The 21,368-nt window shown below is 44.3% G+C and overlaps 1 protein-coding gene across 1 annotated transcript in view; it reads right to left on the reverse strand.

The window, feature by feature from the left end:
• LOC147123076 (collagen alpha-1(XXV) chain-like) overlaps positions 1-21,061 on the reverse strand; it is a 533,163-nt gene extending 512,102 nt beyond the window's left edge. The window contains exons 1-2 of the mRNA XM_086004060.1: positions 20,203-21,061; positions 19,677-19,746 (exon numbers count right to left, since the gene is read on the reverse strand). Coding sequence (XP_085860186.1) covers positions 19,677-19,746; positions 20,203-20,595 — 463 coding nt within the window. The 5' untranslated portion in view covers positions 20,596-21,061. The remainder of the gene's footprint in view (positions 1-19,676; positions 19,747-20,202) is intronic.
• Positions 21,062-21,368: the final 307 nt, after the last annotated feature.

Raw genomic sequence — 21,368 nt, forward strand, 5'->3', positions numbered from 1 at the left:
TGTCTTAAAAATCATGTATTTGTCTTTGACACTGCTCACATTTCTATAACCAAAACTTTCCATTTATCAATTAATGATGGGTCAGTGGATTTCAGCTTCTGAAGATTCAGTTATTAAGATTCTCAGACGACTCTGGTTTCCCTTAGATAGTAGGAGTGTTTATTCTTAATCTGACAGAATGACCAGGCCACTTGGAGAATTTTTTATACAATATTTTGTAAGTTCCATCATTATTATTTAGCCTTTGAGCCATTTCAGCATGCGGCGCCACATGAACACTCTCGACCTCTTGTGCTTTTTCCTTTTTTTCTCTCCCACATGGCAGCTGTCTCTCATTCTGCCAGCGCATTTCACACTTCATCTAGAGCCATCTTTTATCCCTTTACCTGTCCTATTACCATCTCGTCTTCGCCTTGAATATCTCTTAATGTCTCTTCACCTCCCAGACCTTCCCTTTTGTTCTTTCATCCCCTCCCCCATTTCCCAGCCCCCAAACTGGCCTTTTAATCTGGTTCATTTCCTGCCTTTTTTTTCTCAGTTCTGAAGAAGGGTTTCGACCTGAAATGTTGACTCTATTTCTCTCTCCACGGATGTTGCCTGGCCTGCTGAGTTTGTCCAGTGTTTTCTGTTGTTATTTTGGATTTCCAGCATCCGCAGTATTTTGCTATCGATATGAATAAACATCCCTGACTCTACAATGCACCTCCAGCAACTGTCTCCTTCCATTAGATTGAATCTGACCAATCTAGATATAGTCAATGCTTTTGAGTTTTCTATTGAAAAGCCTCCTTTTTCAGTCATACATACAGTTTTCAAATAAATGTTTCCATTTTTTTTTGACACTTCAGCCATGGAGGAACTGTATTGTCAGGTTGATAATGTTGGGTCTGTGCCTGCCTTTGGCGGGGCATGTTTGTGCCAGTAACAGGGTAGATTGGCGGGGGGAAATTTTTCAGGGTCAGCGGGCGCATTCGGTGGCGGGTCGGGTGGAAAAATGTTTTTTTTTTACTGCGGGTCAGGACCCCGTTGTCAACCACGTGCCTTTCCCAGATGTCGGGTCTGTCAGCGCTAAACAGACCCGACACGCAGCGGCGGGGGAGGCAATTCAGGTCATTATGACCTTGTTATCAGCCCATTAAGGAGTATTTTGAGCTCACCTTTACATTTTGTGAGGTCGCCCACAGAGTCCACGCTACTCAGGGATCACGTCAGGTAAGCAGGTCGGGAGTTGTATGACCATGGAATCATCTCATTACTTGACAGCTGCATATGTACTGTAAAAGATCCCATCTCACAGCTGTTCACCTTCCAAGCTCAGAAGCTGTTGCTTACTGCATTTGGAAGACAGATTGAGCTTTATGCAGGTTGCGAGTGTTTGGAATAAACTCTCTATCCAGTATCACCTCATTGGAACAAGCTCTCTCGCCATTGACAGATCGCTTCTGTCATCTCAAGTTCACCTGCCATCTATTACATCAGCATTGGTGCCCTTGGCCTAGAAATTCACTTGGGCGCGGGCAGCTCGCTCGCGCCCAAAAGTTAGCGCTGGGCGGGGAGGCATTAGCACACGCCGTATATTCGTCTTCTGCGCCCCAATTCGGAAGCGGGCGCTATACCAGGGTGTGCCCGCCTCCGTTTGGGGCGCTGCAACTGAATATCGGCGCGCTAGTTGCCGCAGTGCCACCCGATGCGGTGCGGCAGGCTGTGGTACTGCAGGCCTCCTCCTTCTCTTAAGGGGGAGGTGCCTGCAACGGCCAGAGCCCCGATCGCGAGTGCCGGCAAAAGAGCCCGGCACAACGGAGAAGTGCCGGGCTCCACGGAAACCAGCCGGCAATGCCGCGGGGGGGGGGGGTGGAGGAGGCCGGGGAAGGAGGTGCGGGCAGGCGGCCGCCGAAAAAGCGGCCGGCCGCACCTTCAGCTTTAAAGCGCCCCACTATGGCAGCAGGACGGCCCCGTTTTCTGTTCGCTGTTTGCGCCCGCTTCGGAGGAGGCGGGCGCAAATAAATATGGGGATCGGCGCGGTTTCGGGGCGTTACGGGCCACCGCGCACATCGATGACATCATCGGTCCCGGCACAGCGCTAACGGCTACCGCCGCCAATACCGCTGCACTCAATTTCCGCGCTACCACCCCGCAGGCGCAAAAGACCTCTTTAGGCGCTAAGTGGGCGCAAGGCCCACTGAATTTCTAGGCCCTTGAAACTATCTCACCTTGGTCCTCAGAATCTCACCACGATCAACCCCAACACCAGTAGCACCAACAACAACACCAACTTTCTCCGCAATTAACTAATGCTGCACAGGACACAGGGCATCAGCACCCGACCACATTGCTGCCCGGGACGCCAGGGATGGCCTCACCATGGCCAGATTTACTTCACTTGACACTGTACACTCTGGCTGTCAACGCCATAAAGCATCCCTACAATGCCCAAGCCATTCCTTTCACACTCAGCACCATTGCAGGGGCTACCATTATGACTCCCCATTCACGACAACTCACTAAGCCACTTCCAAAGGTTCACACAAATCTGTCCAAGAACGCAAAGTGTTGAAAATAAAGATTTCAATGTTTGACAGCACATCAACAGAAACTTCACATGAACATTGGCTAAAACACACAAGTGCCTACTCTTATGTGTTGTTAGTTGGTATGATTTGACTAGGATGAGGGTGAATGTGAGGGGTGGCTAGTGAGATGGGGAAGTGATAATGTAGATAGAGAGGGATGGGTGAAGGTGCAAGGTAAGTTGGTGTGAGTAAGGATGTACAGGAGTAGGCAGAGTGATGGGGATGTGATGAGTGGCACAGCAGGAGGAGGTTGAGTGTGGCTTTGGAGTAATGTTTCGTGATCTACTGAGATCATTGAAAGGTTTGCGCCACTGCAGCCTGGTCCTCCTTACGACATCCCTGTACTCTCACAAGGTGGCATGAAGACTGGCTGCAGGGGTACCTGCCTGGATGCTTTGCCAATTTCTAACATTTGGAAATCTTGTCTGCATCTTAGGTTTTTCCTGGAAAACAGGCATTAACTTGCATTATGATGTTGTTACGGCCAGATATCATCTAAACATTAATTGAATGAAGGTCCTTTCTGTTTATGTAGGGCATGGAGTTGATGTGAGGAGACCTGATACCCAAAGGATACCATTTACATCTAATTCTTGGGAATCCTGATACCCAAAGAAAAATCTGTGCCCTCCCTTCCACAGGAGAACTAATGTGCATGTCGTCCCCGATGATGAACCTGTGGATTGTTATTGGCCAATCTGGCAGACGTAATCTGTGGTGCCTTGGAAGGATCCAGTAGTTTCAAAGTTTAATGCTATGGGAAGAGCCATCCCTGTGGTCCAACTTGTTTGTACATCAGGTCGGAGCAGATGACACAGTTTGATGGCGGCCTCACTTGTGAAGTTAAGGTGATGAAGAAAAGTCTCCTCTGACACATCCAAATACCAGCATCTGTACATGTGGGTTCCGGATTATGAATGGGTGTAGACATAATGGCCATGAAATTCCTGGAGAAGCCTTGAGCGGGCGGATCTGGGGTGGAGCGGAACTTCTGCCCATCTGCTGACTACATCTTTGACCCCATCCGAAATCCCAGGGTTAGACTAATTTAAATACTTTGGGTGGGCACTCAGACTGTTCTGGTTTAATGAAACACCTGTCCCAGCATGGAAGGATGTTAGGGCCCTGTGGATTTCTTCTTTTTCTGGTTTAGGCAATGCAACTGAGCAAAAATGGACATTGGATTTTGAGCCCCATGGCTCCAGCAATGCAGGACACCAGAGCTGCACAGGTATCCCTAGTGCCCAGCTTTACTGAGGGTGTAAATGAGGGAAATAAGCTGTGTTATGTATTTCTCTCAGTTACACTGTATTATAATAAGCCTGTCCATATGGGTCAGCAGCAGATTATTCCAATTGTGGGACTTGTGTCTGTTTGGCGGCATTCTCAGTTGGTAATAGTGCGTGGATCACCACTGAGAGGGGGAAAATAGAATACCTTAGAAAATTTGGCTTCAGAAATAATAAGAAAAAAACGTGAAAAATTTAGGTATATTTATATATCCAATTTAAAAGGGCATTATCTTCATGATAAAGCATTTAGCTAACCCTTTTCCTGCTTGAAGAGTGAGAAGAACCATGTTTTAATTTCATCTCAATGTCACATGCTAGTCTCATGAAGATGGTGCCCCTTTAATATTAATAAAAGAGCTCATTATTGCAATTATCCTAAACTTTACTACAGCAGTGCAGACAATCGGCAGTTGGCTCAGTGACAGGACATAATAACATCCTTAAATTGTAACTTGCTGTTCATTATCCACATGAGACGCAATGTATTTTTAATCTTCCCCATTTTATGTACAGTCTGGGACAAACAGGAAGAATGGTCACATAGGAAATACAAATCAAGCAGACACACCCATTACAAGTACAGTACCAACAAAACATTCCCAAATTTACTATTTATTTCCAGTACCTTAGTATAGTAAGCTTTTCTGCATTGAATAAATAAAGTAACCATGTGCATTGTCCTCACATAGTCAGCACATAACATGATAAAATATTAAACAGCCATGCCTATTAAAGATTAAATTATATTCCCAAGTGCTGCCTTTCTTGTTGCTTTGATTACTTTTCCTATTTAACTGTTTTGTCTATTAATCTTAACTGTCATTATTAATCATTTAAATTTCCTGTTAAAAAAAGTTGTGCTATACCATAGGCCAAACATACAAGTTAAGCAAAATTTCCTATCAGTTATGAATAAATTATTGCTCAGAGATCTGGAACATGTTTACTAGCTATATGGCATGCAGTAAATAGATCAGCTATCCTCCGACTCAGTGTGGAGTTCAAACTCCTGTCTATCTCAAGCACAAAGCCAGTTTCACCAGATCAGAAATAACTTTACAATTAAAAGCAGATGCTCATTTTAAGAGCAACTCTGATAAGGTCAAGTTACACTCAATATTAAAATAAAGGGTTGTTAATTGTAGTGTAAAATATTAGCATTACAATCCACAGCTTGATTAAAATATTGAATTTTTTTCCCAAGTGTATGTTTACATCCTTTGAATCCCACTTAAAAAAACATTTTGGTGTGATTCCATATAATTTTGGAAGTTTAGCTGAATCATATCAATGGCACAACACTGTGATATTTGAGCCATTAATAATGAATAGTATTATTTAGATTTGCCAAGTATATGCACTAACAACAGCCCCAAACAGAACTGAAATGGTGTGCTGTGATGCTAAAGTTAAATCAAACCTATAGCATTAGAAAGTGAGCTCCACTTTATTTTCATTATTATAATAAAATTCCTGGCAGATCTGTTATGGTCTAATCCAGTTTAAGTTATTTTTCTGCTAATTAATAATTGTATCTCACTATCCTGCAATGGCCATCTTAAAACATCTGAAACAGAGCAGTACTGTTTATGGACTACAGTGCTTTATGATGATGTAATACCATGATACTATACATAGTATAGTTTAATATATAGCACAACACAATACAGTACAACAAAACAAAGGAGGCTTGTGAGAATTCAAAGAAAGGGGAAAGGTCTGGTTAGTCATCTCCACAAAATGATATCATACATTCCAATGCATGAGTTATAAGCAGTACCCCAAGTTGCAGTGTTCTTGACTTACTTACTGATATTATATTGTGACCGCACCAAGGCATGCATGTTTACACTTAGTTGCTCATTTCTGTGGAGTCACAGTTAATGCTGTGTCGAACAGCCAAAGGAAATGGAATGAGGAAAAAGTTTAATAGCCTCAGTAAGTCTGCCAAGGTAAGGCTAGTTAGTCTTTCTCTATAACAAGTAGGTGGGCAAAGTACGCATACAACAAAATGTTTCCTCTCAATCTGTTAGACCATGACTGAGACTGCATGATAAGCCCACGGAAAACACTACAGCTCTTTCACTGTTCAAGTACTGTATACCCATACTCCAGCAGGGCATGGAATCACATTGAAGCAACCTAGCTACATAATACACGGCCACTCACTGATACCCTGGATGGGCTGCAGGATGGGCACATATTTGCCACTGTGCAAGCTCTCACTCAACTTACAGGGGGTGATTTTGCCAATGGGTGTTGGAGGCGGCACTGCTGCTTGTTGGGTTTTAGTCCCGCCTCCATCAACTTGTGGCCAATCCTCGCTATTTTCCCTTGATTGACCTTTATAAGCCTGCCCAGCGGGCCTAGCAGGCCAATTAAGGGGAAGCCAGTTAAAGAGAATGTCAGCATATGATGTTTCATCGGTCAAAAATTTTTGACAGATGAATTGTCATCATTTGACAGCTTTGAGAAGCTGTCAAACACTGACATTCTCTGTTGTTTAGTGAGTTCTTGTACTCGAGGCTCACCAAACCTATTTCCAGAGCAGAAAGCAGATGGCTGTTGCATCGGAGAATGCAGCAGCCATTCTGTCACCTCTGCCGTGGAGATGCCGGAGCCTCCGGTTCCCCAACGATTGAAGCCTGCAGGAAGAAACAAAGGTAAGGAAACTTTTTCTAAGACTTTTCACTCATCTCATAATTACCTCTCCACACTTGCACCCATCACTCACCTTCACCGCGCATTTTTGGACCCCTCTCACCCCCACAGACCCACTGCTTGCCTTGGTGACCCTGGCAGGGTTTCTCGACGTTGGGAAGCCCACACCTGTTGGAAAAATGGGGATAATCCTCTTAACTGCCCGTTATCTACCGGTTAACAGGCAGTTAAGTGGCTGTAATCTCCTTCCTGCCTCGAGGAGACGGGACCCGGCGCAGGTCGGGTACCTGCCTCCTGGGAAGATGGCACGGAGGCAGGTGGGGGGCGGGATGGGTACCCACCCCCAGATTCTGCCATTTTCCTGGCAGTCCTGCCTCCAAAGGGCTGGAAAAATTGCCCCCACAATGTCTCAAGACTATTTCTCTGTTTGACAAGTTGGCACATGAGGCTCAATTTTCTAAGACTTTGGCAGCAGTTCCCTTGAGTGTAGGACATTGTAGATGACACCCATCTCAATGCCATGGCCTACATGAACAGAAAGGGTTTGCCCTTGGTTAATGCTCAGATGGTATCTGACAACAAAAACACTATTATGTATAACAGTGGCTATCATCCAGGCAACAACAACGATGCCTTCATCGTGCAGCAATCTGTGGGGTCTGCAATGTTTGAAGAAACAGCACTAGGTAGATGGCTGCTAGGAGAACAGGGCTATCATCTGCTGATGCCACACAGAAGCCCCTGAAGAGTGAAGGAGTGACTTTGCCTGGATGCCTCAGCATCTGTCCGCTGTTCCTCGGTTGCCACCTCCACCTTTAAGAAAAGTATGTCCTGCAGCTTTAGTGCAATGAAAGAGTGTGTGCAAAAGGAAACTGGTTGTGCTTATTACTTGAAATTGTACCTCCCAGAAGCGCAGTGGATCCTAACCTAGGTTTGTGTCAATGGTTGATGGTCCTCCTTCTTCCTTATTTGGAGGCAGGTATTAGGGACTCAGTTGATTGTATTGACTGTTATTTTAAACATGTAAATCACCAGCACTGATCTCCATGTATTGAAAATATTTATCTTGTTAGCAGCAAACTGACTAAACTATCCACACAATAAAATAAATGGTAACAGTGAATGTATGAATGACAAAATGTCATTGATCACGTTATTTTATACAGGCTCATAAACTGTAAGGTGGGACATGCTACACTCGGAATGACATTGTCAACCAGGTGACAATCTGTCTGTGACCCATCCAAGTTGGTGGTCTGGCAAAAAAATAATCTTGTGTCACTTTCAACAAAACACCCAGAGCTAACACAATGTCCCAAAGCCAACATGCATCATGAAATCAAGGTGTCTTGACAGGCACTGGAGTAGCTTTTTATGGGTGTATTTGCAGTGCAGCTCCTAGTTCAAAGTTCAACCAAACAGTACCTGTTCAAATTGCTTGGGTCCTGCTTGGCTGGAACTCTAAACCATACTGTCCGGGAGAAAGCTCTGTACATGTGTGAATACATGAACGAGCAGAACACTCTCCCAACTGTTAAAAATATAAATGTTTAGAAAGCATGGAGGGTAAATCCCCACTTTAAACACTTATGTGGGCTTCCCGATCAGCCGCCGTTACTTCGGTGGAAGATTGACAGAAGCCCCATTTACACGTGTATCTGGGGTTTCCGCTGATCTTACACTGGCTGATCGGGAAAATCTGCGAGGAAATTCCTTGAATTAATGTTAGGTTTAAAGATCGTCCAGATCATCTACACCCCAGACATTTTGTAAAACAAGTTTGATGCCTCACTAGATATACATCTTCCAGGTTTCAGGGAGTTTTATTCCACTTCACACCAGTTAGATCAGGCCCTGCTGGTTTAGCACCAATGTAAATACACCCTATACCTATCCACCGAGGCTGACCTAACCATCATGGCTGCAGGCACGGATTGGTTCAGCTTTCTCCACAAATTGGAGAAATCATCAATGCATATATGGAAGCATGAATCCCCCGTGCACATGGTGGGTATCATGGGGAGATTTTGACTTTGTGCAATAGTGTAAAACAGGTGATAGTGAGTCGGCAGCTCGTTTACATCTCCATGTACATTCTACTGACTTCAATGGAAATAAAAATCAGGAGAGATGTAAAACAGGCTGCTGATTCGCTGTCACTCATTTTACACAACTGCACAAAGTCAAAACATATCCCTCTGAGTTTCAAAGAAGCTGCAATGCACTATTATAAGCAGTCAGTATAACTGGACAGTTGTAACTAAGGCATTTTATCAATTTGCCTCATTCTCATGAGCAGGTGAGGTATAACAAAGGCATAAGTGCATCATCATCTTTAAAAAGGAGCAAGTCCAATGTTTACTGTGCGTAAAATACTGTGCTTTTCTCTTCGACTGCAATCCTTCTCCGTGTGAAATGTGGCATGTAAATGAACGATGCAGAGATTGAAATATACATGCAAAAGCAAAGGTTCTAATGAAAGGCCATCGACCTGAAACGTTAACTCTGTTTCTCTCTCCACAGATGCTGCCTGACCTGCTGAGTATTTCCAGCATTTTCTGTTTTTATTTGAAATATACATACTTCTGTACAGTTATTGTGCAGCGAGAGAGAATAACCAACCTCTAATAACAGGAAAGCCCAAGCAGTTGAGTACTTACACAGCTGCTTTTCCAGCTGATGTTGCCAGTAACATTCTCAGATGCTTTCTACAGCATCTTGGTTCAGCAGATAAGGACCTGCCAATAGGGGCGCTCACAACTTGCTCAAGTTTGATTCTGGGTGGTTAACTTTTCCTGAGCTACCTACTGCCTTCCGAAACAAACAACTACTAAATGCTGCGTTGACAGTTGCAGAAATCATCTCCTAACAATTATAAGTTGGAGTGCGTGCAGGATCACCACTACTCTCTAAATATTTAAATCAAATACATGTAGGTTTAAAAAGGAGGTCCAAGGTACTTGGGGTAAAGAGCTGCTTATAAGTGATGATGGGTAAATTTAAATAAGTTGTCACATAGAAAAAGAAAAATGCTGGTCGCCTTTACAGTACAGTTCCCACCACTTAAAATATCCCCTTTTAAAATGGACAGTTGTTTATATTGGCCAAAGGGCGATAACCATTATCCATTTGCATTAACGTCAATTTCATATTGCGCCTTAAGTGCGCCATTTATTCCAGCAGAAACAGTTGTGCTTACTCACCAGTAAATCAAAGACATCTTATCAAACTAAGATAGTTGCTCTTTGTTTATCGATTATGTAACTCACCAAGCCCATGCCAACGAAAAATATTAATTATGGTGCTAACTTAAATTGATAGGGCTGCAGTTTCCACTAGGTTGCGCTGTTTTTTTCAGCGTAATTCGCCCGAAATTGTCCAAATCATCGCAAAAGATCGTGGAATTTTAAGTGCAAATTATGCTCAGCGCAAATCAAATTTTAGCTAATTGCGCTTGTTTGTGGGCCTTCGAGGAGGTACTAAAAATTAAGCTTTTTTTTAAGCTGCAAGGACATTAATAGGCACATTTTCAAAGCTTTTGAAGATAATTTTCCTTTTAATTTACTAATAAAACTGACTACTATACACCAATATAATTAGCAAATCATTCTGTATAGCTTTTAAAGTGATTTTCAGTTATTTAAAATTGGGTTACTCATAGCTGGTGGACTAGGTACTTTGATTAAAATGCTTATTTTTTGCGATAAATCATTTTCAGTTGTATTACTCAAAGTGCACCAAGTTACCACTCTTAAATATATCACGGAATATTTTTTATTCACGAAGTCAAAACGTGCTTCCCAATTGCACTGGGTCATGGCAGATTTTATGTTTGGTGATATGCAAATTAGTTTGCGGGAAAACTTGAGGGGAAAAACACTTCTCAAAACTAGTACAATTTTGGCGCAATTTGTACCCAGATCACCAATTGAGCCCAAAGCAGAAACTCTACCTTAATGTTTAATCAACTTATCATAGAATTGCCTCCCTGTTCTGGTCTGATGGACCAAATTTGGTCATTACCCAAGTCCCAATAAATATTGTAGGCTGCATTAGTTCAGCTGAAAGACATTTCCCTTAATGCTTTCTTCTATTGTTACTGTATGAATCCTACTCCTGTCCGAGAACATTTTAACTAGTTCCATCTGCATTAATAAACCTGTCGGGAGTTGGTTCATCAACAGTTCTGCCAGTCGGACTGATATGACCATGGAGATCGTGGCTGCTGCGGGCTTTGCAAGCAGACTCCTCTGTAACACGGTCTTAGTGAGCCAGGGATGGCTACAAATCTTCAGTCACTTGCTGCAAGAAGCACTGGCAGAACACTACAGACATCACTGGCTCCCAGACAAACCATCCAAAGGATCGAGTCACCAGTGTATCTGAATAAATCATATACCGGCCATCGTGTACAGCAGGCAAATTGCGTTCACACATATGCACCTGCTATAAGTGGTATTTTTTTTCCTTATTTAGAATCATAGAATGATAGAATCATAGAATGGTTACACACAGTAGGAGGCCATTCTGCCCGTCGAGCCCGTGCCGGCTCTCTGTAAGAGCACTTCAGCTAGTCCCACTCCCCCGCAGCCCTGCAAATTTTTTTCCTTCCAGTACTTACCCAATTCCCTTTTGAAAGCCATGATTGAGTCTGCCTCCGCCACCCTTTCAGGCAGTGCATTCCAGATCATAACAACTCGCTGCATAAAAAAGTTTTTCCTCATGTTGCCTTTGGTTCTTCTGCCAATCACCTTAAATCTGTGTCCTCTGGTTCTCATCCCTTCCGCCAATGGGATCAGTTTCTCTCTATCTACTCTGTCTAGACCCCTCATGATTTTGAACACCTTTATCAAATCTCCTCTCAATCTTCTCTGCTCTAAGCAGAACAACCCCAGCTTTTCCAGTCTATCCAGGTAACTGAAGTCCCTCATCCCTGGAACCATTCTCGTAAATATTTTCTGCACCCTCTCCAAGACTTTCACATCCTTCCTAAAGTGCGGTGCCCAGAATTGGACACAATACTCCAGTTGAGGCTGAACCAGTGTTTTATAAAGGTTCATCATAACTTCCTTGTTTTTGTACTCTATGCCTCTATTTATGAAGCTCAGGATCCCATATGCATTTTTAACCGCTTTCTCAACCTGTCCTGCCACCTTCAATGATTTGTGCACATATACCCCCAGGTCTCTCTGTTCCTGCACCCCCTTTAGGATTGTACCCTTTAGTTTATATTGCCTCTCCTCATTCTTCCTACCAAAATGTATCATTTCGCACTTTTCTGCATTAAAGTTCATCCGCCACGTGTCCACCCATTCCAGCAGCCTGTCTATGTCCTCTTGAAGTCTATCACTCTCCTTCTCACTATACTTCCAAGTTTTGGGTCATCTGCAAATTTTGAAATTGTGCCCTGTACACCCAAGTCTAAGTCATTAATATATATCAAGAAAAACAGTGGCCCTAGTACCGACCCCTGGGGAACACCACTGTGTACCTTCCTCCAGTCCGATAAACAACCGTTCACCACTACTCTCTGTTTCCTGTCACTTAGCCAATTTCGTATCCATGCTGCCACTGTCCCTTTTATTCCATGGGCTTTGTTCTTGGGATGTGGGAAACATGGTAAGGTAGCATTTATTGTCCATCCTTAGTTGACCTGAGGACATTGGGAGTCAAGCATATAGTGTAGGATTGGAATCACATATAGGCCAGGCCAGGTAAGAGTAGCAGGTTCCCATCCTTGAAGAACATTAGTGAGCCAGTTGGGGTTTTACAACAATCCAGCAGTGTTTTCTGGTGCAAGCCCACAAATTACCTACACCATAACTACTTGGCTACCATAACCATTAATATAGTTTAGCCTTAGGCTGTTTGAATAAAAACAAAATGCTTGGTATAATAAATTTGGAGGCAGAGGAAGAGAATATGATGGCACAGTTGACCATTTTTGCCATTGACATTGCTAGTCCAGATGTACACATTGGTTGCAGGTATCTTTGCACCTTTACGTTGGCACTCCACTGACCCGGATCCTGTGGAGAAAGTTCCACGCAATCAGTGCCAAGGAAGCGCACATCAGCCTGTCGATGTGAGTGTGAGGATACCAACAGGTGTGTGTTGTCCATTAATCCTTCCCCTTTTCCTCCAAAGCTCGAAGGCACCAATAAATGGCTGTGCCAGAACACTTAGCACAAAGCCCCCATACCACTTGAGGGAAAAGAGGAAAGAAACACAAAAAACAGGCCAAGGAAAATGGTTCAGAAATACCTTCAAGATTCTGCACAAATATTACTGTAGAGCTCTTCAAATCAACTTCCTTAAACATCACGATCACAGCAGCTTTGGATGCCCATTTTATGTGGATGGGTAGATAACTGAGCACTAAACTGGCATAAATTCTGGGAAATTGTGTGGCTGTCTAAATGGTGTCATCTAGGCCTAAAACTGAATGGGGCACCAATTGGACAGAATCCGGCATAACTGATTTCTGCCCATTCCCATTTTTCCTATCGATTACACCCACTTTACAGCCACTCATTGGGTGCAAAACATCAGAAAATCTATCGCCATGTCTTCATTCTACACTTGCAAAGCTCGAACACAATAATTCCCCCAAATATAAGTGACTGAATGAATACTCTGCTTGAGTGAAACTTTCTAATCACTGAATAAGCATCAGCGAATCAAAGGCTTTTGTTAAACGACACAACCATAGATGGAACAGATGGAGAATGCGGTTTTGCTGCTGAAGATTCAAGTGAAACTTAGAGTTGCGTTGACTAACTGCTGATTTCGTACTAAACAATTAAAATTGACTAGGAATTCTTATGTCACAGCTTCTTTATTTTCAGTCAGTCACAATTCATCTAATTCTAGTGGATTCATTGCTGTCAACACAGCAATCAGTGTTGCTTCAATCCATCGAATAGATGACAGGCCAGTCATTTTGTAGCATGATTCTGAATTCTATCTATTGCTCTCACTAAAAGGTATGACTTGAAAATTGATACATTAAATCTGCAAAATTAGAATACATTATCTCGACAAAGTTGGGATATTATACGCAAGTTTGAGAACACTGTAAACTTTTACTTAGATGCAGTTCTATACAGTACCAAATGCTGCCCTATTATGATGCTGCACATAGGATTTCATCTGGTTCAGCTTAAAGCTATAAAACCCTGGACTAACAGCATCTGTAATACAGAGAAATGGGTGCAATGTATTTTATCCATATCAGTAAAACATATGCATCAAAGTTTCCAGACAATATATAACATTTATTTTAATTGGCAACTTTTCCCTAATGAGCATCTACTTCTCAGACCACATGCAGTACTGATCGCTGGGAAACACATCGGTCACCAGGCTGCAACAGACAAGTCATTACTGTAGGCGATTTCTAAAGATGCTTCCAAACCATTTTCCAAAGAGCTCCACATAACTGGCGGCTAGCAAGACAGAAGCAGCATTAATTCTGTGAGTAATTATAGGCTATTCAGGGAAAGTGATTTATTAATAATTTCCTGCACAATCCATTCCCACAAAACCAGTTACCTTTGCAGTTCTGCTATGAATCTAAAAATGACAGTTGCCTCAATGCCCATTTCTAATCCGTATGGAAAGAGCAGCTGTCTGCAGTGACAAACTGATGTCAATACCAACAGTTAATGTTTCAGTTTTGTATTAGAAGACAGACTATCTGTAAAGACTTCATGCAATCGGGCACAAAGTAGATTGTTTAATGTCCTGGTCATACTGCACTGCTTGCTTCACTCTAACACCACTGTCAGCAGGGAGCCCCAGTTACACTGTTTGCATCATTACAGAATAAAGACAAAATTCCATGCTCCATGTATAGACTGTAAATTACTGACGCCCAACTTACCTTAAAAGAATTGACGATCCACATTTTATCCCTTGTTTTCATCTCTCTACTTCTCTATTTTACTATTTTACAACAACAACTTGTATTTATATAGTGCCTTTAACATAGTAAAACACCCCAAAGCGCTGCACAGGAGTATTTTAAGACAAAAAATTTAACACCGAGCCACATAAGGATAAATTAGGGCAGGTGACCAAAAGCTTGGTCAAAGAGGTAGGTTTTAAGGAGCGTCTTAAAGGAGGAAAGAGAGGCAGAGAGGTTTAGGGAGGGAATTCCAGAGCTTGGGGCCTAGGCAACAGAAGGCACGACCACCAAAGGTTGAGCGATTATAATCAGGGATGCTCAAGAGGGCAGAATTAGAGGAGCGCAGATATCTCGGGGGGGTTGTGGGGCTGAAGGAGATTACAGAGATAGGGAGGGACGAGGCCATGGAGGGATTTGAAAACAATATTATTTTAATATGTCTCTGTAGACAGTGACTGCCACCATCTGAATTGTCCTGGAACAGCTTCCCAAACTTGCTTTTCCCATACGTTTACACCTAATATTGTTATATAGTTGCTGATGTTTATTAACTTAAATCCAAATTCAGAGTAAAAACTCCTTCCATCTGATGATGGCTCAGGGCTGGCTGAGAAACAACATGATTCAAATCAGACTGGTGTACATACTCTAATTTTATTTCCTGCTCTCTTATCGCTGGAAAAAGGCTGCACTGCACAAATCAGCTGGTAATTTGACATTGCCTGGTGTCTGAACAAGCTGGAGGCTGAGTTGAGTGTAAATAATAAAATATTGTATTTGACTGGACTCAACTTGATCTGAAATGCATGACATTCCCCACTTTAAATTGAGAGCCTGTAGTAAATAATAATCATTTAAAAAAGTCTCCCACCACTACATTTAAGCTGTCTGCTTTCCACTAAAAATGATTTGATTTGCAGCACAGAAGTGATATCATTACACCATGAATGTGCCATAGGATAGTTAATGGTGTTCTTCCTCGGTGTCTTGTCAAAACAAATACAATTAAACTAAAATTCATGGGTAAATCTGCGAAAAAGAATGTAGATTTCAAGAAAGACACATAACACAGTAGAAGAGATATGCCAGGGACTGGAACAACAGACAGACTGAGGAAAGTCAATCAGATAAAAGGGAAGATGAAAGGCACAGTGTGTGTGTGACTTGGAAGCAAAAAAAATCTTGCAAGCTCAGATGTGGCCACAATTTTCTGAAACATAGTCCATGATTACGGCAAGTGATGTAGCACAATTTGGTCTCCTGGTACAGGAATTTTGCACAAAAATCCCTGGAGGCAGTCATAATGTGCTTTCTGAATGTATCTGATGAATAACAAATCACTTGTTGCAAAAATCATGACCTAGTGTTACCCTTATAAAGTCTGAGCATATGTCATTCATTTGATGTTGTCAGTCTACTTGGTGCATTTCATAAAAGCTATTTTTTCCTGATAATGTAGCACAATCCTGAATGGAATGACATAGTGAAGGGGCGGGAGAATTGCAACTTGTCTGCGTAGAACCATATTCAAATATGCAAAGGTGCTTTCACTATTTTCAATGGGAGAAAAGAAAAACTGATGATGGTAATCTCCACAACATAATAACACAATCATTAAACATTCTCATCTAAACAAATATAACAAAATAAATCAGAAAATTCACAAATCACTTATCTGCAAATGTTCAAAGGGATTTTTTGATAAAAATTGACTCGATACTTGATCCTTTTCTCCCATTATCCTCACAATACTCTATCATAGCTATCATCTGTTAGTCATTACTGAATTTTTCAAAACTAAACTAATGACATAAAAGTCTTTAAAGCAGATTCAAGCTGAAGTTTGCAACACGTATACTTCAATTCAATAAAAGGGATATTTTCCAAGTTTGTGCTCCTGGCAGGAACCTCAACCACTGGAAGTGCTGTCATTGATTCAGGTATGCACTGCATGTGATATCCCAAACATTGAAATTAATGACCAGAAAATCATGTGCAGTACACACCTGAATTTCCAACATGCATTCCCGGTGGGCGAGTCTCCTTGCCGTGAGTGCAAAGACAGAAGATTACCCTTAAAATATATACACGGATGCCATTGTTTGGGTTTTATATAAATGTTAGTGATGGTTTTAAATGCCCACTTTTTAAGCATTTGGATGCCAAGTTACACGGATTATAACACAACAACTTGCATTTATATAGCGCCTTTAAAGTAGTCAGACGTCCCATGCCGCTTCACAGGAGCATAATCAGACAAGGAGAGACAAGTGGAGAGGCGGAAAGGTTTAGGGATGGAATTCCAATCCTTAGGGTCTAGATGTCTGAAGGCCAATGGTGGAGGAAAGGAGCTGGGGATGCACAAGAGGTCAGAGTTGGAGGAATGCAGAGTTCTTGGAAGGTTGTAGGGCTGCAGGAAGTTACAGAGATTGAGGGGGTGAGGACATAGAGGGATTTGAACACAAGGATGAGAATTTTACATTTGAAGTTTTAGTGGATCGGGAGCAAATGTAGGTCAGCGAGCACAGAGGTGATGGGTGAGTGGGACTTGGTGCAGGTTATGGTATGGCAGTAGAGTGTTGGATGAGTTCAAGTTCATGGAAGATCGGCCATACAGCATTGAAATAGCCCAATCTGGATGTAAAACCATATAGATGAGGGTTTCAGCAGTAGATGGGCTATGACAGGGCAGAGATGGGTAATGTTATGGAGGTGGAAGTAGGCAGTCTTTGTGATGAAGAAGATGAGGTCGAAAGCTCAGCTCAAGGTCAAATAGAATGCCGATGTTGTGAACAGTCTGGTTCAGCCTGAGACAGTGGCCAGGGAGGGGGATAGAATCGATGGTGAGGGAACAGAGTTGGGGCCAGGGCCGAAGACAATGGCTTTGGTCTTTCCAAAGTTTAATTTGAACAAATTGTGGCTCATTCAGGACTGGATGTTGGACAAACATGCTAATAACACAGAGGCAGTGGAGGGGTTGAGAGAGGTGGTGGTGAGGTAGAGTTGGGTGTTGTCAGCATACACGTGGAACCTGATGTCATGTCTACAGATGATGTCACCGAGGGGCAGCATATTGATGAGAAATAGGAGGGGCCAAGGATATATCCTTGGTGGACATCAGAGGCAATAGTGCAGGGGTGGGAAGAGAAGCCATTGCAGGAGATTCTCTGGCTATGACTGGATAGGTAAGAGTGGAACCAGGTTAGGGCAGTCCCACTCAACTGGACAATGGAGGAGAGGTGTTATAGGATGATGGCTTGATCAACCATGTCAAAGGCTGCAGACAGGACGAGAAGGATGAGGAGGGATAGTTTACCATGGTCACAGTCCCAGAGGAAGTCGTTTGCTATTTTGATAAGGGTCATTTCACTGCTGTGGCAGGGACAGAAACCTGATTGGAGGGGTTTAAACATGGAAGAAATGGCATGGATTTGGGAGCTGACAACACGTTCGTGGACATTGGAGAGGAAAGGGAGGTCGGAGATGGGGACAGGGGATCACAGGTGGGTTTTTTAAAGAAGGGGGTGAAGATGGCAGATTTGAAAGGGAGGGGGACAGTACCTGATGAGAGAGTAATAATTTACAATATCAGATTGCATGGGTGCCAGGAAAAGAAGTTGGGTGGTCAGCAGTTTAGTGGGAATAGGGTCTGGAGAGTAGTAGGTGGATCTCATGGACAAGGTGAACTTGGGGTGGGGGCAGAGCCAGCTAACAAATGGTCTCAATCTTAGTAACAAAGAAGTCCACAAGCTCCTCGCACTTGTTGGAGGTGAGGGTGGAGGGGGCAAGGGAAAGGGTTTAATAGAGGAGAAAAGAAGTTGGGTTAGCTTTGCATTCCAGGATGATCCTGGAGTAGTGAACAAGTTTGGTAGAGGAGAGCAGTGCCTGATAGTGCTTGATGTGGTCCAGTCAGACCTGGCAATGAATGGCTAAACCAGCTGTGCACCAGGTGCATTCTAGTCTGCGCCCCTTGAGCTTAAGGAAGCGAAGATGAGGGCTCATACCAGGGAGAATGGCCAGGGTGGAAGAGAGTAAGGGGGAGAAATTGAGTATAGCCCCGTTTGGGGCACCAGCCTCGCCAGGGCGCTAAAAGTAGCGCCCCGGAAACATTCGCGCCCGCCCACCGGAAATGAGTGGTTGCGCCCCAAAGGGATGCGCGGCGCTACTGGAGGTGCCCCGCATCCCTCTTGGGGCGCTGCGAGTGAATATCATGGCGCTACGTGCCGCACCGCCACACGCTGCGGCACGTCGCACTGCGGTATTGCTGGCCTCCCTCCCCTTCTTAAAGGGGAGGGGCCTTGTGCAGCACGATCTGGGGCCCAGCTGGGCCCCCGAGGATCGGGAGTGCAGGCAAAAGAGCCCGGCACTGAAGAGAAGTGCCGGGCTCTTGGAACGCAGCCGGCACTCCACGGTGGGGGGGGGGGGGGGGGGGGAGGTTCAGGAGGCCGGGGACGGGAGCGCAGGCAGGTGCTGGCAGGTGGCCAACAACAAAAATGGCCGCCCCACACCTTGCCTTTAATTTGCGCCTCCCCGGCCGTAGGTAGGCCCCCCTGAACTGGTCGGACATAGCGTCTGACGGTAAATCAGGGGGCGCTGCCGAATATCGCAGCTGGGGTGTCAGCGGGGCGCTCCGCACACCAATGATGTCATCGGCAGCGGCGCAGCGCTAACGGTTAGCGCCACCACTAACGTCCCGCGGTTTTTAGCGGGAGGCGTGGGCAGTGCCGCGCCCGGGCGCCAGTTGGCTTAGCGCCCTCTTAAGGCGCTAACGGGTGGCGCAAGCTACTGAATTTCTCCCCCTAAGGGTTTTACTGGGGATAAGGGCACCAAAGCCTGAGGTGAGGGAGTGATTGAGAAAATCGACAGCTGCAGAAATATAAAACAATAGTTGGGGTAATTCTGAGCGTCGTTCTCTGCTGGGAGCATTGGGTCCTAGAATCTCCCGTTATTAATATTAATTGCAAGTTTTAATAGTAAATTTAAGAGGATACAAATTATTGTTGATGATATTTGCGGACAAATGGTTATGACATTCCTCTCTCTGTTATCTTTAACTAATTTACATTAAACAGGTTAACTGCTCCGTTAAAATAGGAAACAGAGTAAGGTCGTATGAATGTGTTAAGCGTTCCTCCGCTAATACTGGCAGCAGTGATTGCTGGTTAAGATATGCCTTAGGGTGCATTTTATTTCTGTGAGCCACGACAGGTAAAGAGTTGCTGCTCAATAGCAGAATCCACCTACCTGCAGGGCAGTTGCATTCAGTTGATGCTTCTCTTGCTATTCTGCGTCTCGCTGCGTCTTCATAGGATCTCTGTAGAAAAACAATACAAATATCTGCATTTCAATGACAGAAATCGGCAGCGTTATGTATCATCTTCTTTGAGCTACACGAGAACACACTGCGGCGATGCACCATAGACTAGGTTTTGAAGGGAAAGGGTCTCCGTGAACTGGTCCACAATACGGTGGAACAATTACAGCCCAGTCTGAGCTGAATGCAGCCCTGTCGGTGAGAGAAAGTGAAGTACAAGTGACGGGCGGGCAGCACATTTCCCACTTTTCTCAGTTGACTGACGGAATTTGCATTCACATTTTGCTCCCTTTCTATTGCCAACGTTAAACTTTGCTGATTAAAATCAGAATATCCCCCAAATTACTATGACCGATAAATGACTCGAGTGATAACAACGAACAATGGCATGGCTTAGGTCAGGTTAGCTGGCGGTCTGGGGCGACAATGAAGACAGTAACAAGAGGTCGCCGCTACCTGGCTCAGAAGTTGATCCACTTTCTCCTGCACGAGCAACCGCATCCGATCTGCCGCTAAACTGGGGCCCGGGTGAGGCAGGGTGTCTCCCTTCACGTTCTCCAGGTCGAGTATCCTCTCTTCCAGTTGGGAAGTTTTAACACTGAGACAGACACTGAACGCCAGCGAGCCCACGGACAGCACTAACCACAGCGCGTTTGCCGGAGTCCAGCAGCCCCGAGCGCCCGGAGCTGGAGCCGGGTTCCGAGTCACCCCGGCGCCTTCAACCTGCTGCTCGCCTTCCCTCTGCTTGGGACTTCGCTCCGGGGACATTTTCGGCATGTTAGCGCTCACAGCCAGCCACTTCTCAAACACCTCGCGTAAACCAAGCGAGTGGAAAGGGGGAATCAGCATGGATATATCCTCAGTTGTAGCAAGTAGACGGGGCAACGCAATAATTCATAAATATTCTCTCTCTCTCAAGTGAACAGAATGGTCCTGGTCAACTGGTGTCTCCTCACTGCTATATCTGGCCAGCTTCAATGAATGAAAGGGCAGCTTTGACCTGTTGCTGTGCCCGCTGCTACCTGTGCCGGCTGAATGTCCGTGTGTGCTGATTGAGGATTGGGCTCAGCTCCTGTCTGTCTGTCCACCCGTCCCTCTCCCTTTCTCTCTCTCTCTCTCTCTCTCTCTCTCTGCGGCTCGCCAGCGATCCAATGCCCTGGTCTAGTTTGCCGCGTACCGACTGCAGACGGTAAATACGGCTCCAGTCCCAAGTCCCAGCCTGATTAACATAATTTTGTTCAGCTATGCACACATCCCCCTGCCCCATGTGGGGAGAAGCGCACGGTGCTCCCTTGGACCTGTCAACAATCCGCTACCCAAGCCTCAGTTGCAGAGTCAGGGTTCAAGTGATGGTAAATGAAGGCGACGGCCACACCGGAACTTTTCGTTCAGCGGTCGGACCGACACATTGCTGAAATAAAAGAATAATAATGTTGGGTTGTGAGAGTAGACTCCAGGCAGGTAACAGTGGTACTATACACGTGCTCCCTAATGTGGTTAAGCAGTGACCCAAAGGGCCATGTGCCTGGACTGACCGGGTCACTATAACCTCCTCTGCAACAATATCGGTCCAAATTAATAAAGGGGATAAATAAAGTCAGTAAAAAAGTCATTCCTGGTTT

Source organism: Somniosus microcephalus, chromosome 2, assembly GCF_052327205.1.
Source record: "Somniosus microcephalus isolate GS21.2 chromosome 2, FLI_Smic_1.0, whole genome shotgun sequence".
Classification (NCBI taxonomy): Eukaryota; Metazoa; Chordata; class Chondrichthyes; order Squaliformes; family Somniosidae; genus Somniosus; species Somniosus microcephalus.